This window comes from Ranitomeya variabilis, chromosome 3 (genome assembly GCF_051348905.1).
Source record: "Ranitomeya variabilis isolate aRanVar5 chromosome 3, aRanVar5.hap1, whole genome shotgun sequence".
Lineage (NCBI taxonomy): Eukaryota > Metazoa > Chordata > Amphibia > Anura > Dendrobatidae > Ranitomeya > Ranitomeya variabilis.
The window spans coordinates 388,588,300-388,607,858 of NC_135234.1; the positions used below are offsets into that span (position 1 = coordinate 388,588,300).

Genomic DNA, 19,559 nt, shown 5'->3' on the forward strand with positions numbered 1-19,559 from the left:
TCAATACAAAAAATTAAACTCATATATTATACTAGATGGTGGCCCGATTCTAACACATCGGGTATTCTAGAATATGCATGTCCACATAGTATATTGCCCAGCCACGTAGTATATTGCCCAGCCACGTAGTATATTGCCCAGCCACGTAGTATATTGCCCAGTCACGTAGTATATTGCCCAGCCACGTACGTAGTATATTGCACAGCGACTGAGTATACAGCACAGAGCCACGTATTATACAGACTTAAAATAAAAAATAAACATATACTCACCTTCCGAAGGCCCGTTGAAGTCCTGGCCCTGTGTGCGGTGCACACGGCAGCTTCCGGTCTCAGGGTTGGTATGAGCGCAGGACCTGTGATGACATCGCGGTCACATGACCGTGATGTCATGGAAGGTCCTTCTCGCAGGACCTGTGATGACGGTCACCGGAGCGTTGCGAGGTGCGGGAAAGGCGGCGGAAGGTGAGTATATAATGGTTTTTGATTTTTTTTTTTAACATTAGATCTTTTTACTATTGATGCTGATGAGGGAGGGACTAATCAGACTTTGGCCGTCGCTGATTGGTCGCGGCAGCCATGACAGGCAGCTGGTGAGACCAATCAGCGACTTGGATTCCATGACAGACAGAGGCCGCAACCAATGAATATCCATGACAGACAGACAGACAGACAGATAGAAGTGACCCTTAGACAATTATATAGTAGATAGTCATTACAAACAGAGTGGTCTATTTCAAGTGTTTATTTCTGTTAATGTTGATGATTATGGATGATTAGGGCAGCACGGTGGCACAGTGGATAGCACTGCAGCCTTGCAGCGCTGGAGTCCTGGGTTCAAACCCCACCAAGGACAACATCTGCAAAGAGTTTTTACATGGGTTTCCTCCGGGCACTCCGGTTTCCTCCCACATTCCAAAGACATACTGATAGGGAATTTAGATTGTGAGCCCCATCGGGGACAGTGATGATAATGTGTGCAAACTGTAAAGTGCTGCGGAATATGTTAGCGCTATATAAAAATAAAGATTATTTATTATTATTATTATTTATTATGGCTTACAGCCAATGAAAACCCAAAAGTCATTATATCAGTAAATTAGAATAATTAACAAAAAAACTCCTGCAAAGGCTTCCTAAGCATTTAAAAAGGTCCCTTAGTCTGTTCCAGTAGGCTACACAATCATGGGTTTTAAGAAAAGGCCATTCAAAAATTTGAGGGAGATTCACAAGAAGTGGACTGCTGCTGGAGTCATTGCTTCAAGAGCCATCATACACAGATGTATCCAGTAAAAGGGCTACAAGTGTCGCATTCTTCTTGTCAAGCCACTCATGACCAATAGACAATGCCAGAAGCATCTAACCCGGGCAAAGGAGAAAAAGAACTGGACTGTTGCTCAGTGGTCCAAGGTGTTGTTTCAGATTAATGTAAATTTTGCATTTCGTTTGGAAATCAAGGTCCCAGAGTCTGGAGGAATAGTGGAAAGGCACAGAATTCAAGCCGCTTGAGGTCTAGTGTGAAGTTTCCACAATCAGTGATGGTTTAGGGAGTCATGTCTTTTGCTGGTGTAGAAGTCTATAATCACTGCACACTTTGCGATAAAATTTATGCTTCAAGAAAAAATGCGTTTATTGCACGTGAAAAAGCGACAAGTACAAACTTTGTACTTGTCGCCTTTTCACGTGCAATAAACGCATTTTTTCTTGAAGCATAAATTATTAAGTGTGCAGTGATTATAGACTTGTACGTATTGATGGGATTATTTCTCGTTCACTAGCATCTTACTTCCCTCAGTCGTGTGCTAGCCATCTCTATACTTGACTTTTGCTGGTGTAGGTCCACTGTGTTTTATCAAGACCAAAGTCAGTGCAGCCGTCTACCAGAAAATTTTAGAGCTCTTCATGCTTGCCTCTGCCGACAAGCTTTTTGGAGATGGAAATTTCATTTACCAGCAGGACTTGGCACCTGTCCACAGTGCCAACTTTTTGATAATATTCTAATTTTGCGAGAAGCACCTGTATATACACATTGTTCCTAGCAATAGCTATGCTGGGAGGAACTGGGGAAAACACCTTATCGATGTGTACATGCCGGAGTTTACTGGAGCCGAAGTTGCAGTGAATTGTCAGGGCCTGCGCAGAACATCTCTGAATACACTGCCCATAGAAGAGAGGAAAAGATACTGATTGTGGAGGGAGTGTAGGGCGCAGGCACAGGATTCCTGCGCCAAAGCTGTACATCCCATGGCATGGGAGGGGGTGATATTATAATGAAGATAAGGAGGCCGGGATTTCATCCAGTCAGCGTACGTCCCATAGACTGCAAGAAATCATTAGCATAAAGAAATAAAATATGTTTTTTCAACAAAAAGACCACTAATATGAGGCATATGGGTAGGACTAGTTTAACATTTCTATCACCTGTATACCCAAATTCCTTTTAAGACTGAGCATGTTTCTGCATTACACGGACAGTAAAAGTCATTTGATTTCAGTGTATTTCACCTTTGGCTTTCATGAAGCTCCTAGATTACGTTTACCTGACGTTTTCATCCAAATTGTTTTTTTTGTTGTTATATTTTCAAGATCTTCTGGCAAGTGGCACAAGTATACAAGGCTGAAGAAATTAGAATATTTGTCCTATTTTAACACAAGTGTAATGTGGAGCGGGGCAAGGTACTCCTGGCTGGGTATGTGGGCTTGTGCTGCGGAGAGCTATATCCTTGCAGGCCGTATGATGCCGATGACTTCGACTGGCCAAGACCAGGTGTTGTAAATTTCAGTAAGGGAGACCACCAATCAACAATAACAGTCTTAACAAACAACAACTTGGTAGAAGCTATGTACAGTAGATATCGAATGCATTACTTAGAGCGAACCTGTCACCAGGTTTGGCCGATGTAAAATATGGCCACCGCCTTTCAGGGCTTATCTACAGCATTCTATAAAGCTGTAGATAAGCCTCCAACCCGACCTGAAAGATAAGAAAATTAAGTTTTATTATACTCACCCGTGGGCTGTCCGGTCCAATACGTGTCGCAGGTCCGATGCGTCCAATCTTCTTATGATCGCTGCCCTCCTGCTTGCATCATGGCTCCCCGGCAATGCACACCTGAGCAGGCATACTTATCTGCCCTGTTGAGGGCAGAGGAAAGTACTGCAGTGCGCATGTGCTGGGAAAGGTCAGAGAGGCCCAGCCCCTGTCCTCTGCAGTACTTTGCTCTGCCCTCAACAGGGCAGATAAGTACACCTGCACAGAAGTGCAATGCCAGGGATCCATGATGTAAGCAGGAGGGCAGCGATCATAAGAAGATGGGAGGCACCGGACCTGGACCTGTGACACCCATCGGACAACACTGCCCCCTGGGTGAGCATAATAAAACTTATTTTTCTTATCTTTCAGGTGGGATCGGGGGCTTATCTACAGCATTATAAAATGCTGTAAATAAGCCCTGACAGGTGATGACCGTATCTTATATTGGCCAAACCTGGTGACAGGTTCCCTTTAACGAACGTTTCCTTTAACAAAACATTAACAGGCAAACATTATAATGCATCATATCACATCACAACAACACACGTGTCTTCAAGGGGGAATGTGGGCAGTATGTCCAGTTCCTTGCACATTTGAAACCAATGCAATTGTCAAAAAGATTGACAGCCATCACTGAAATCAATAATATGATGTCAAGCACAAAACTTCTTTTAAAAAACTAATACCAGTCAATTTATTTGTCGTCATGTCTAGGAATCCAAGATCCAAGTTACATGCTGTCTGAGTTAAGACACAACTTGGCATGTTCTGCTCATCCCCGGGGAAACTGTTATATTTGGCTGGTGGTTAAGAGCACTAGAAATGACCAGATGAGCAAACTAGCAATACAGGACGAGCTCTGGGAAGTGGGATCTCTGCTGACCGCAACCCCTAATCCTATCACAACAACTAGAAATAGCCGTGGAGCGTTCCTGACTCTGCCTAGACGCCTCTTCACAGCCTAAGCTCTAACTACCCCTAAAGACAGAAAATACAGCCTACCTTGCCTCAGAGAAATTCCCCAAAGAAATAGGCAGCCCCCACATATATTGACTGTGAGTTAAGATGGAAGTCACAAACACAGGAATGAAATAGGTTTCAGCATAGGAGGCCAGGCTAACTAAACAGACAGAGGATAGAAAATGTATCTTTGCGGTCAGCATAAAAAACTAACAAAAACCACACAGAGTGTGCAAAAGAAACCACCGCACCGACTCATGGCGCGGTGGTGCCACTCTGCATCCCAGAGCTTCCAGATAACAAGATTAAATCATAATAGCAAGCTGGACAAAAACACAGTGGTAACAAATAAGCTAGTAGGGACTTAGCTTTTGCTGAAATAGACAGGTCATCTGAAAGATCCAAGAGAACTGAACCAGTACTAGGACATTGACAGCTGGCATCAAGTAAAGATCTGAGTGGAGTTAAATAGAGCAGCCAGCCAAGGCCTGAACGAGATCAGCTGGAGAAGGAATCTCAGAACCAGCAGCTCCACTCACAGCCACCAGAGGGAGTCCATAAACAGAACTCACCGAAGTACCATTCATAACCACAGGAGGGAGCTCGAGAACAGAATTCACAACAGTACCCTCCTCTTGAGGAGGGGTCACCGAACCCTCACCAGAGCCTCCAGGCCGCTCCGGACGAGCCAAATGAAAGGCACGAACAAGATCGGCAGCATGAACATCAGAAGCAACTACCCAGGAATTATCCTCCTGACCATAACCTTTCCACTTGACTAGGTACTGAAGTTTCCATCTCGAAATATGAGAATCCAAAATCTTCTCCACCACATACTCCAACTCCCCCTCAACCAACACCGGGGCAGGAGGATCAACGGAAGGAACCATAGGAGCCACATATCTCCGCAACAACGACCTATGGAACACATTACGGATGGCGAAAGAAGCCGGAAGGTCCAAACGAAATGACACAGGATTAATAATTTCAGAAATCTTATAAGGACCAATGAAACGAGGCTTAAACTTAGGAGACGAAACCTTCATAGGAACAAAACGAGACGACAACCAAACCAAATCCCCAACACGAAGTCGGGGACCAACACAGCGACGGCGGTTAGCGAAACGTTGAGCCTTCTCCTGGGACAATGTCAAATTGTCCACTACGTGAGTCCAAATTTGCTGCAACCTGTCCACCATGGAATCCACACCAGGACAGTCCTAAGGCTCAACCTGCCCTGAAGAAAAACGAGGGTGGAAACCAGAATTACAGAAAAAAGGCGAAACCAAAGTGGCCGAGCTGGCCCGATTATTAAGGGCGAACTCAGCCAAAGGCAAGAAGGACACCCAATCGTCCTGATCAGCAGAAACAAAGCATCTCAGATATGTTTCCAAAGTCTGATTGGTTCGTTCGGTTTGGCCATTTGTCTGAGGATGGAAAGCCGAAGAAAAAGACAAATCAATGCCCATCTTAGCACAAAAGGACCGCCAAAATCTTGAAACAAACTGGGAACCTCTGTCCGACACGATGTTCTCCGGAATGCCATGTAAACGAACCACATGCTGGAAAAACAATGGAACCAAATCAGAGGAGGAAGGCAATTTAGGCAAAGGTACCAAATGGACCATCTTAGAGAAGCGATCACAAACCACCCAGATAACTGACAACCTCTGAGAGACAGGAAGATCCGAAATAAAATCCATGGAAATATGCGTCCAGGGCCTTTTCGGGACCGGCAAGGGCAAAAGCAACCCACTGGCACGAGAACAGCAGGGCTTAGCCCGAGCACAAGTCCCACAGGACTGCACAAAAGAACGCACATCTCGTGACAAGGAAGGCCACCAAAAGGATCTAGCCACCAAATCTCTGGTACCAAAGATTCCAGGATGACCAGCCAACACCGAACAATGAACCTCAGAGATAACTCTACTAGTCCATCTATCAGGGACAAACAGCTTCTCCGCTGGACAACGGTCAGGTCTATCAGCCTGAAACTCCTGCAGCACCCGCCGCAAATCAGGGGAGATGGCAGACAAAATTACCCCCTCTTTGAGAATACCAGCCAGCTCAGGAACTCCCGGAGAATCAGGCACACAACTCCTTGAAAGGGCATCAGCCTTCACATTCTTAGAACCCGGAAGGTACGAAACCACAAAATTGAAGCGGGAGAAAAACAGCGACCATCGAGCCTGTCTAGGATTCAACCGCTTGGCAGACTCGAGATAAGTCAGATTCTTGTGATCCGTCAAGACCACCACGCGATGTTTGGCTCCTTCAAGCCAATGTCGCCACTCCTCAAACGCCCACTTCATAGCCAACAACTCTCGATTACCCACATAGAACCCTGCTCCCAATGGTGACGACGACGGGCGAATATGCCCTTTCTCCAAGGACTCCTTTATATAACTCCACATTGCAGCGTGTTCTGGCACAGATAAATTGAACAGTCGGCCCTTCGGAAACTTACTACCAGGAATCAAATTAATAGCACAATCGCAATCCCTATCAGGAGGTAGGGCACTGGATTTGGGCTCATCAAATACATCCCGGTAATCTGACAAGAACTCAGGGACTTCAGAAGGATGGGAAGACGAAATGGACAACAATGGGACATCCCCATGTACCCCTTGACAACCCTAACTGGATACAGACATTGATTTCCAATCCAATACAGGATTATGGACCTGTAGCCATGGCAAACCCAAAACGACCACATCATGCAGATTATGCAACACCAAAAAGCAAATATCCTCCTGATGTGCAGGAGCCATGCACATGGTCAAGTGAGTCCAGTACTGAGGCTTATTCTTGGCCAAAGGTGTAGCATCAATTCCTCTCAATGGAATAGGATACTGCAAGGGCTCCAAGAAAAAAACACAGCACCTGGCAAACTCCAAGTCCATCAAATTCAGGGCAGCGCCTGAATCCACAAATGCCATAACAGAATAGGACGACAAAGAGCAAATCAGAGTAACGGACAAAAGAAATTTTGGCTGTACAGTACCAATGATGGCAGACCTAGCGAACCGTTTCGTGCGCTTAGGACAATCAGAGATAGCATGAGTGGAGTCACCACAGTAAAAACACAGCCCATTCTGACGTCTGTATTCTTGCCGTTCAGCTCTGGTCAAGGTCCTATCACATTGCATAGGCTCAAGCTTCTGCTCAGAAAACACCGCCAAATGGTGCACATTTTTGCGCTCACGTAAGCGTCGATCGATCTGAATGGCCAAGGACATAGACTCATTCAGACCAGCAGGCATGGGGAATCCCACCATAACATCCTTAAGGGCTTCAGAAAGACCCTTTCTGAAAATTGCCGCAAGGGCACACTCATTCCACTGAGTAAGCACAGACCACTTTCTGAACTTCTGACAATATACCTCCGCTTCATCCTGACCCTGACACAAAGCCAGCAAAATTTTCTCTGCCTGATCCACTGAATCTGGTTCATCATAAAGCAATCCAAGCGCCAGAAAAAATGCATCTACATTACGGCAATGCAGGATCTCCTGGCGCAAGGGAAAATGCCCAGTCATGGGGGTCGCCACATAGCAAAGAAATAATGATTTTTACTTGCTGAATGGGGTCACCAGAGGAGCGGGGTTTCAAAGCAAAAAACAGTCTACAATTATTTTTGAAATTCAGGAACTTAGATCTATCCCCAGAAAACAAATCAGGAATTGGAATTCTGGGTTCTAACATCGGGTTCTGAACTACATAATCTTGTATGCTTTGTACCCGTGCAGTGAGTTGATCCACACAAGAGGACAGACCTTGAATGTCCATATCTACACCTGTGTCCTGAACCACCCAGAGGTTAAGGGGAAAAGAAATACAAAACACACTGCAGAGAAAAAAAATGGTCTCAGAACTTCTCTTATCCCTCTATTGAGATGCATTAACACTTTGTGGGCCAGCTGTACTGTTATGTTTGGCTGGTGGTTAAGAGCACTAGAAATGACCAGATGAGCAAACTAGCAATACAGGACGAGCTCTGGGAAGTGGGATCTCTGCTGACCGCGGAGCGTTCCTGACTCTGCCTAGATGCCTCTTCACAGCCTAAGCTCTAACTACCCCTAAAGACAGAAAATACAGCCTACCTTGCCTCAGAGAAATTCCCCAAAGAAATAGGCAGCCCCCACATATATTGACTGTGAGTTAAGATGGAAGTCACAAACACAGGAATGAAATAGGTTTCAGCATAGGAGGCCAGGCTAACTAAACAGACAGAGGATAGAAAAGGTATCTTTGCGGTCAGCATAAAAAACTAACAAAAACCACGCAGAGTGTGCAAAAGAAACCACCGCACCGACTCACGGCGCGGTGGTGCCACTCTGCATCCCAGAGCTTCCAGCTAACAAGATTAAATCATAATAGCAAGCTGGACAAAAACACAGTGGTAACAAATAAGCTAGTAGGGACTTAGCTTTTGCTGAAATAGACAGGTCATCTGAAAGATCCAAGAGAACTGAACCAGTACTAGGACATTGACAGCTGGCATCAAGTAAAGATCTGAGTGGAGTTAAATAGAGCAGCCAGCCAAGGCCTGAACAAGATCAGCTGGAGAAGGAATCTCAGAACCAGCAGCTCCACTCACAGCCACCAGAGGGAGTCCATAAACAGAACTTACCGAAGTACCATTCATAACCACAGGAGGGAGCTCGAGAACAGAATTCACAACAGGAAACCTTAAAGCATTATAGATGATTGCAACACATTAATAAAAGTGACCTTACCTGAAAAAGTGACGTTAAATCCCTCATAGGACATGGAAAAATCTGAGAGAAAGCGAAGCTGAGCTGTAAAGTTTCCATATAATCCAGCACTAATGGGAGTCGGTAGTCTTGAGCCAGTGAGACGTTTTAGTGGCTGGCTGAAACTACCATTTTCTGTGATGAGCAGAAAATCATGGCCGCTTTCCAGGTGAAAGGTGTGAAAGGTGAAGAATACACCTGATGGGTGAGAATACAGTCATTGGTATAGATTCGGGTACAGCAATTGCATTCCACCTCGTTATTAACAAAAGATCTCAGCAAATAAGAAAGTCTGCGTGATTTGGCCCAGGAGTTACAAATGATGGCTGGTTTAGCAATAGTGTCTTAGAAAGACTGTTATGTGACAGCATTAAATGATAAATGCCATTTTTATCTCTCACGAATGATTAGTTTGTTCATTGAAATGGGATGATCTTTAAGACTATTCATTATCGAATATATTGGATGAAATATCTCTCCCCTCAGTATAGAGGAACTCTTAAATTTAGGTTAAATTCATACATTATATTCAGTTAAACCTTCTTATGTTTAAATCTTCTTTTATTGGCACATAACAATAACATACAATAAGATACAATATGATGCTATAGACATATACCCTTTCATAACTATTCAGAGCCCTTCATGGTGTCCGAATTGCAACTGAGTTTGCATATCTCCTTATGTTGAATTGTTCTTCGAGAAATCTAGTATATGTATTTACTATAGTATATTATTCATACTGTATATAAAATGGATATAATATACAAATATGGCTGCAGTTACCTTGATGGCTGCACTGCATGCCAGGAATAGCGTATGATAGTGATTATTCATAAGGAATGAATACCCTCACACTACGCTAATAGTGCAGAGTACCAAGGTTCAGTATGCTATGAACGTAGCATGGCGGCAGTCCTGTTAGTGGATGCTTCCTCTGTAAGCCATGGAGGATTACACTATTAACTGTGATCAGAACTGATACTTATATGAAAAATCTATGGGTTGGAAGAGAAGAGGCTGCATCTGCATCTGAGGAAATACTGACATATTAAGACTAAATTTAAATATAGAAAAATATAACCAAAAATGTAAAAATGACCATTTATTTGAAAATGAAAAATGCAGATATAGTCATAGTTTGGTATGGCGGCATGGACTATAGAGATGATCTATTGTATATATCAAAGAGCCATGAAATCGGGATAGGTCATCAGTGCATGATTGCTGCAGTGAAGGATTCATAGTTTATCCAGGCACCACAACATACTAACAAGTGGCTGATGGGCTTGATACTCAGCCTATTCTAGTGAACAAGGCTAAATAGGACTGAGCTTCAAGACCATGACAGAGACATTCATAGTTACAGTATATACAGTTGCTGTTGTTGGTACATTGACGACCTATTTTAAAAATAAACAATAATATTAGAAATCCCTGAAAATCCTCACAGTAAAGTAAGGATTCATGAGATATACTGTATACATTTTTTTTTAAAACTAACTCATGTTGAGCGCAATGTTATTTTAATGTAATTTTCATTCTTTCCTTTTTTGGAAGAATGCTAAAGTATTATAAAGATTTCTAATGACATTGATAACAGAGTTTTCATCTAGATTTTCCTAGTTTTGGATGATGATTAAACATACTAATATCCATGAAAGTTTTTGGAATGTTAAGCTATATTCACTTTTTCATGTGGATTCCGTTTGCCTTGTGTGCTTTTTTTAGAGCATTTTTAAGAGGTTTTTAAAATATCTGGTGGAAAAAAAATGTGCATACCACTTCTTTGAAATAGAGCCTAATGAAATCAGTCCCAGACTAAACTTTGTCAACTCAAAAAGCTGCATAAAATGCTTATTTAAAATAACTCTTCTGAAACCCTTCAAAATTTGATCAAGAAAAGAAATGCTCCTCTTACAACTCCCAAAAAACCTTCTCAAAAACTCAAAACTCTTCAAAAGCTTGGGGGTTTCTGCTCCAAAAACTCAGCAAAAATACTTAATGTGAACACACCTGTAGATAATGGAGTACATTTCTATCCTCTTCAATGGCATGAATTATAATTTGGCAAATAAGCTCTGCCATGTCTTCTATGGCTGAGTTCTGACCACTTTACAAAACTTTGGTGGTGCTGTACAGGTCTGACATAAAAACACTAAAATTCGCAATATTTTTACACAATTAAGAGTTGCAAAAAAAAATTGCAACATTTTAGTTTTTTGGCATCATTCATGAAACAGCCCCTAAGTGTTTATTGGTATAAGCTGAGAAACAGAGGAGAAAATAGATATTTTTCAAAACAGGGATGTGAAACATGTGAAATATGAGCTTTTACCTTTCCCATGTGAAGTTTCTATAGTCCAAGTGCAGTTTAGATTATTAGGATAAAAGTCAGGAAAACCTGGAGATAATATTGTTCCACTTGATCCGTGGATATAACCTCCACAAAGAGCTGCAAAGAGAATACCATTCCAAATTAGTGACATATTAAAGGGCCGAAGACTCCATTATATTAAGATGAAATATATGTAATAAATAACAAGAACTAAATAAATATTACCTATCAACAATATATGGGCTATAAGCGCATTTGCATTTTTTTTATTTTTGCTATTTTATACTACCATAATCTGTAATAATATATTTCCTAGGATAGGGGGAAATCAATCCAGTTTTATCACTAAATTGTGCAGAGCTTTCACAAAATCTTATACTGAAATGTTTAAAATTGCCAAGCTCCAGACTATGGCATATGCATCCATGCACAATTGTATGTCTTCATGTATACTTATATGTCAAATCATACCTTCACAGCTGGGCAGCGGTCTACTCCACTGGAAGTTCGGCTCACATTCCAGGGCTTGGTCATCACTGAGAGTGTAACCTGAATCACAGCTAAAAGTCACAAGGGCTCCAACGTAAAAGTCATTGCCATGTCTCTGACCATTGACTGGAATTCCTGGATCAAGGCAGTGATCTGACTGCAATTTTACAGCTGAAGGCATGAAAAAATAAAATCAATGAGATTTGTACTACCATCATCATCATTATCACACTAACATGGCAGTATGTATGAATAGTCAATGGAAATGCAATGAAAATACAAAGTATAGCTAAATTTATAACATATGTACATAATGTCACAAATAGAACAGTTTGGGCTGTATATAAGTCAATATTTCCCCATTCAAAACACATATATCACTTTCCTTTGCTCTGCCTTATTTTTACGAGTGTAACAATGCTACTCACTTGGGAGAAATCTGAGGTATCACAGGAACTATTTCTAGTTAAAGTACTGCTGGTTTATTTCAGTTCTCATACATCATATCACAGTGACACTTAAATACAGAATTTCACAAAGTGAATCATAAAGTAAGTCCAATAGTGCTGATTAGCCCGCCTGGCTGAGTTCTCCACCCAGGGGTTGAGATATGGCCTGCAGTTGCCTGTCCCAACTCTACAGCTGCTCATAATCAACCTGTCATGGCCGATTAACCCGTTCTAATCCTATATGTACTAAAGCATTACCTCAGGTTTAGCTCCCATCCACTAGGTGTCCTCCAGCCTCTTTACAAGAGATTATTTTTTACATGCCGAGCTGACATTTTTATTGATACCATTTTGATGTAGACATAATCTTTTGATCGCTCGTTATTCCATTTTCATGCAATGTTGTGGCGACCAAAAAAACTATAATTCTGGTGTTTTGATTTTTTTTCTTGTTACGCCGTTAACCAATCGGATAAATTCTTTTTATATATTGATAGGGTAATTCTGAAAGTGGCAATACCAAATAGGTGTATTTTTTTATTGTTTTATTTTGAATGAAGCAAATGGGGGTGATTTAAACTTTTTTTTACTAGCTTCAATAGTCTCCATGGGAGACTAGGAGGTGCAACAATCCAGTCACATGTGTTACACATAGCAGGGCTGCAGTCCTGCTGTGTGTAGCTAAAATGATCACCTGCTATAATCACCTGCTCCTGCAGACCCCGGGTTGCATGCCAACCCATCGGTCATGTGACACGGGTGCCAATGGGTGGGGTTCGTGATGCGCTTCTGGCGCAATCATGTTAAATGCAGCTATCAGAAATTGACAGCATAATTCAACATGTTAACAGCTGTTGTTGGATTGCGATTCCACCCGCGGCTGATAGGGGCACATGTTAGCTGATGAAATCAACTGACAGGTGCCGTAAAAGTTGCGGGCTCATTACTGGAGCCCGCAGCAAACAGTAGGCGCTGACCTTGGATGTTTTTATACGCCTAAGATCGTGAAGGGGTTCAAAACATAGGTCTTTTCACATGGGACTATTTTGGGCCGACAAGGCTCCATTGCACGAGTGCAACTGCAACCTCTACGCTCACTATAACAACAAGGATCCCTTACTGTGACATTTTTGCTCTTTTTCATATAACCTCCTTGGCCATTTTTTTATACCATTAGTATTCTCTGTATATAAACAAGCAGGGACCAGGTCTACATCAATACTATTACTTATAACACAATTTCATTTTTTTCAGCCAGGAGTATTGTTTTAAAGACAAATGACACAGTATAAGACTATAAAATATTTTCTATCTGTGTAAACGACATAAAGGCGTTTTTGATAGACTATAAGAAATTGTATTTTCTTATTTTTATTGGGTCCATGAAGCTTCATTTGTGCATATCACAAAGAGCTCCAGTACTATAAGCATGGAGAATTTTTCCTCATCATGTCATCATGACCAATCTGCAGAACTCAGAAGTATGCTGGATGTCGGAAGAGGGCACCAGGTGTCGGACCCCCACCCATCTGATATTGATGACCCATTATGAATAAATCATCAATATTTTTGTCCTGGATGTTTGTTGATTGCACCAATTCTGTTTTTATTAGCAATTTTAATTTACTTCTAGACAAACAACTCAAATTTTGTAAAAGCATAATGGCACATTACTAAAGCTGGTAAAAAGTCTTCTATATACAAGGGTAAGATATCATATATCTTTTATGCTTCGGAAGCAAATCTGCTTCTTGTATAATCATGGTTGGCAAGAACTGTATATATTGTGTGAAACTGAAAGTTGAAGATGATGAGGTATTATGATGGTCTTTCTTTATATCTAGGGGCTTTTATGCGCAGCTTCAGTATCTATAAAGTAATCTAGATATCAAGTAACTTAAAATCTTGGCTGACAAGCAAGGAAAAGTCACATTTTCGTACCAGATGTCTTGAAGCTAGGAAATACATTAATTAGAAATTAGTATAGCTGCTGTCAGTGTAGATGTAGTCATAACCGGAATGTTTTTAACTATTTTCTAGGGCAGGTCTTCACAAGGTTATCCCAAGGCAGAACACTTAGGAAGCACAGGAAGAATTAATTAAAAATTGCTGTTCACTTTCTAAAGAAACATATTAGAGTTACTTCCGTCTTGTTAGGAAATATTATAATATTTTGTTCCTTTATAGTGTATACTACAAGGCAAAAATATATGTGTCAATGAGCAATAGATTCAAAGACTTCATCTATATATATAGTTTTCCAAAGCAGGGATGGACAGGAGAGGGCCACTTTGCAAGAACAGAATATGGCCTCCTTACTCTCCAATATCTCATCATTTAGTGCCCTGTTATGTACCTCTAAAAATTCCCTATTATTTATAAGCTATGAAATTCATTAGTTATGTACTTTATATGCAATTTAATAGACAGTCAAAAACTTCTTTTAAGGTGTCAGTGGGCCCCTTAATTAACCAGGCTCCTGTGCAGCTTTAAAGGGTATACATACAGTATGTCATCCCACAGTCTGAATCGCTAATATTTAGCTATTTGACTGACACAGAACTAATTTTTTTTACATATTTGGCTAAGCATTGGTGTTGAAAAAGAGTAACTTTCATGTAAAGAATGGTTTAACAAAGCAGGGTTCAAATAATAATTGAACACTTAATAGTACACATGGTATGTCAGCGTGCAATACAGCCATGGTTTCTATGTACGGCTTGCCACACTAGGTTAAGGATCTAGAGTTTTTGACAAAAAATACCATATACAAGGGTGAGTCAAAAATTTTCTGCATTAAGGTTATATTAACACTTCTGTTGACTACACTGTTTTATCAGATCTTTCCCTAAGATATTGATGTCTCCATAATCTCTGCTGTGCAGATCTCAATTAATTTGTGACTGTCCTGTGAGAAACAATGGTGGCCACAATTGAGATTTTCACAAAAGAAGAGCTTCATGTAGTGATTCACTTTTTGTGGTCTCATGGTGTGTCTGATGCTTGTTTTTATCGAAGACTTCATACACAGGATGGTGAAGACATTTTGTTGGAAAGAAGTGTGTACAAATGGATAGAGACATTCAAGAAGGTTCGCCCAGATGTCAGCCATGAGGAAGGAGAAGGTTGCCCTTCCATGACTGATCACACCATTGAGCATGCACTTAAATCGATTCAGTTGGAAGATTCCCACCAGATTAAAAAGTGAAGACAGCGATACATTTGTGGCTCGTAGCTCAGACTAAAATATTTTTTTAATGAGATAATTCAAGAGCTTGATGACAGATGGACAAAGTGTGTTAAAAAACGGAGAGTATGTTGAAAAATTATGATTTTGTCTTTTCTGGAAGTTGATTAAAATAAAAGTGCAGATCATTTTTGACTCACCCTCGGAGAGATAAACAGATTGATCATTTTGTCAGCACCGAAGCAGGAACAATACTAAATAATAGCTGATGAGTTAATTCAGCAACACATTTATATCCATAACTTTACTTAGCAGGGAACAGACCGAAATGTGCCCACACTGTGGATCAGAAGAGAATTCTGGGAAATAGTCACTTGGCAGCTCTCATTCAAAGCAAAGGAAAAAGAATCGAAATTAGGGCGAAATAAAAGCAGCTTTCTTATTCAATAATGCTGTCCAGAAGTCATTACTTCAGTTGTTATGGTAAAAGAAAATCAATAAAGATGATCAGTCTGCAGAGTGCGGAACAGCTTCTAATAGATTTAAGCTCTCCAAACATCGAGCAACAGCCCAGCTAACACAATGACGCCAAAATCTCTATATTTGTGGGGTGCTCTGCCCTGCCTGCTGAGCTTACGCCTACACAAATGAACATTTCCTGATAGTCCAACCTCCATTTTTATTCTTTTCACTGGGTAAGGATAATTATTTTTAATGAAATTGAAGCAACTTGGTTCTGCTTTTATCTTTCATCAATAGAGCAGACACTAAATCAGCAAAGAACATAGCAATTTGGAGCCAGGCTGAAATGCACTTATTTTTGGATTATAGTAAAATTGGTATATACTGTATAGTTGTGTGAAAAAATGTTTGCACCTTTATGATTCCTATTCTTTTGCATGTTTGTCACACTTAAATATTTCAGACCACCAAACAAATTGAAATATTATACAAACATAATAAAAGTAAACACAAAATGCAGTTTCTAAATCAAGGTCTTTATTATTAAGGGAAAAAGTAATCCAAACTTACAGGGCCCTATTTGTGTGAAAAAAGTGATTTCCCCCCTCCTTAAAGCATAAAGTAACTTTGGTTTATCACATCTTTAGGAAGCTGAGTTAAAATTCCCTATCCACACCCAGGCCTGATTACTGCCACACCTGTTCTCAATCAAGAAATCACTTAAATAGTACCTGCCTGACAAAGTGAAGTAGACCAAACGATCCTCAAAAGCTAGACATCAAGTCGCAATCCAAATAAATTCTGGAGCAAATGAGAAACAAAGTAACTGAGATCTACACACATGGTCAAAACTGTTGGTACCCCTCGTTTAATGACAATGGTCACAGAAATAACTTGAATCTGGAAAAAGTAATAATAACTAAAAAATCTATGATAATGAACAAATGAAAGTCAGATATTATTATTTATTATTATAGCGCCATTTATTCCATAGTGCTTTACATGTGAGGAGGAGTATACATAATAAAAACAAATACAGTACAATACAAGTCATAATGGTACAGGAGGAGAAAGGATCCTGCCCGCAAGTGCTCACAATCTTCAAGGGTTAGGTGAGGATACAATAAGCGAGGGTAGAGCTGGTCGTGCAGTGGCTTGGTCGAGTGGTGGTTACTGCAGGTCATAGGCTTGTCAGAAGAGGTGGATCTTCAGGTTATTTTTGAAGGTTTCAATGATTGGTGAGAGTCTAATGTGTTGTGGTAGAGAGTTCCAGAGTAGGGTTGATGCGCGGGAGAAATCTTGTATGCGATTGTGGGAATAGGAGATAAGAAGGGAGTAGAGAAGGAGATCTTGTGAGGATCAGAGGCTACGTGCAGGTAAGTACTGGGAGACGAGGTCACAGATGTATGGTGGAGACAGGCTGTGGATGACTTTGTATGTCATGGTTAGGGTTTTGAACTGGAGTCTTTGGGTAATGGGGAGCCAGTGCATGGATTTACAGAGAGGAGAGGCCGAGGAATAGCGGGGGGGACAGGTGGATTAGTTAGGCATCAGAGTTTAGAATAGATTGGAGGGATGCGAGAGTGTTAGAGGGGAGGCCACAGAGCAGGAGGTTGCAGTAGTCAAGGCGGGAGATGATGATGGCATGGACTAGGGTTTTTGCAGATTCTTGGTTGAGGAATGCACAGATTCGGGAAATAATTTTGAGTTGAAGTTGGCAGGAAGTGGAAAGGGCTTGTATATGTGGTTTGAAAGAAAGATCAGTGTCACGGATAACCCTGAGGCAGTGAGCTTGTGGGACTGGGGAGAGTGGGCAGCCATTTACTTTAAAGGGACTCTGTCACCTGAATTTGGCAGGCCCTCTGTCCGGTCCGATGGGCGGTGTTTCCTCAGCTTTTATTCACCCCTTCCTTTCCCACTGGGCACAATATTTTCTGGAATTTCCATCAGTTTCCTCCGTAGTTCACGCGTGTGCAAAGCAATCTTGCCTTGCGCACGTGAAGTATGCTTTGCCCAACTGCGGGCAAAGTCGAAAAGCATTAGTGTGCACGCGCCGGCGCATTATGTCCCAGAACACAGCGAAATACTTCCGGGACATAGTGCGCCGGTGCATGCGCACTAATGCTTTTTGGCTTTGCCCGCAATTGGGCGAAGCATACTTCACGTGCGCAAGGCAAGATTGCTTTGCGCATGCGTGAACTATGAAGGAAACCGACGGAAATTCCAGAAAATATTGCGGCCAGCGGGAAAGGAAGGGGTGAATAAAAGCTGAGGAAACTCCCCCCATTGGACTGGACAGAGGGCCCGCCAAATTCAGGTGACAGAGTCCCTTTAATGGATAGGTCCGTTGGGGGGGATTAACTGAGATGGGGGAAAGATAATGAGTTCTATTTGCTTGTCAACCATGCTTCCACAGAATTAAAAAAAAAATAAAACTCACGAAATAAGCCTGGACAGAAATTATGGTACCCCTGAAAATAATGTGACAAAAGGGACATGTTAAATCACAGTGTGTCCACTAACTAACATCAGAGATGTCTACAATCTTGGACTCAGTTACTGGGCCTCTATATAGGGCTACAGATACTCACTGTGCTGATTGGTGACATGGTATGTATCATACTCAACATGGACCAGAGGAAGCAAAGGAAAGAGTTGTCTCAGGAGATTAGAAAGAAAATTATAGACAAACATGTTAAAGGTAAAGGTTATAAGACCATCTCCAAGCAGCTTGATGTTCCTGTGACTACAGTTGCACATATTAATCAGAAATTTAAGAACCATGCAAATGGGTACCATCATTTTTGTCCAGGCCTATTTCATGAGATTTATTTTTCTTAAATTCTGTGGAAGCATGGTTTACAAGCAATGCCTGACTTTCATTTGTTCATTATCATAGATTTTTTAGTTATTATTACTTTTGTCAGATTCAAGCTATTTCTGTGACCATTGTGGGTTTCTCTGTCATTAAATGAGGGGTACCAACAAGTTTGACCACGTGTGTATTTATATTTGTTTGGTGATCTGAAACATTTAAGTATGACAAACAAGCATAAGAAATGGAAATCAGGAAGGGGCAAACACTTTTTCACACAACTGTAAGGGATATTATGGTCCAGCATGTAAGTATTACATAAAGATAAGGCTTACTTTCATAGCGAATTTGGAAACCGACATCGGAGTGGCTCTTGTCAGTGCTGAAGAGGAGGTAGAGGAAATTGCTGGTACTGATCAAGAACTGGGGAACCTGCGTGCCATCATAGACCCCAATTAATGGAGAAGAATAAGACTTTCCATCCCTCACCTCCAGTGTGTCATAATTTACTTCAGTCTTAAACCTGCAGGATCAAAATATAAAACAAAGTTGTAAATTATAACAAGGAATGCATCTTCGAGAAAATCAAGTAAGGCTCCTGCAAGAATAAATACAGGAGGCCTTGTCTCATAAACTAGATACCTGTAGTTACATTATAAATATAATTATAAAATAATAACTTTAGTAGTACAAATGGCTTGACAGAATGTAGTGCAGCCACTGCTTGCCTTGCCTAGTTTGGGACTTTTTACCAAGAAACGAGGGTGAGCCAAACATTTTCCATACTTGGATTATATCATAAATTTTGTTGGCTGTACTGTCTTTTCAGTTCTTTCCTTACGAGGTCTCTGTCTCCATAGTCTCTGCTGTGCAGGTTTGAATGTGTGGCTGTGGTGTGAGAAACAATGGTTTCCACACTTGTAATTTTCAGGAAAAAAGAGCAAGTAATTCATTTTTTGTGGTCTAATGGTTTATCTGGTATTATATTTATGAACGGCTTTGTGCACAGTATGGAGAAATTGTTTTGTTGGGAAGAAGTGTGTATGAATGGATAGAGAAGTTCAAGGAA

At 41.1% G+C, this 19,559-nt stretch overlaps 1 protein-coding gene across 2 annotated transcripts in view; it reads right to left on the reverse strand.

Moving 5' to 3' along the window:
• CSMD2 (CUB and Sushi multiple domains 2) overlaps window positions 1-19,559 on the reverse strand; it is a 1,405,803-nt gene that overhangs the window by 301,522 nt on the left and 1,084,722 nt on the right. For both annotated transcript variants that reach the window (XM_077296071.1, XM_077296070.1), the window contains 4 exons: window positions 18,826-19,013; window positions 11,560-11,748; window positions 11,089-11,205; window positions 8,733-8,948 (listed from right to left, as the gene is read on the reverse strand). In XM_077296071.1, the coding sequence (XP_077152186.1) occupies window positions 8,733-8,948; window positions 11,089-11,205; window positions 11,560-11,748; window positions 18,826-19,013 (710 nt within the window). The remainder of the gene's footprint in view (window positions 1-8,732; window positions 8,949-11,088; window positions 11,206-11,559; window positions 11,749-18,825; window positions 19,014-19,559) is intronic.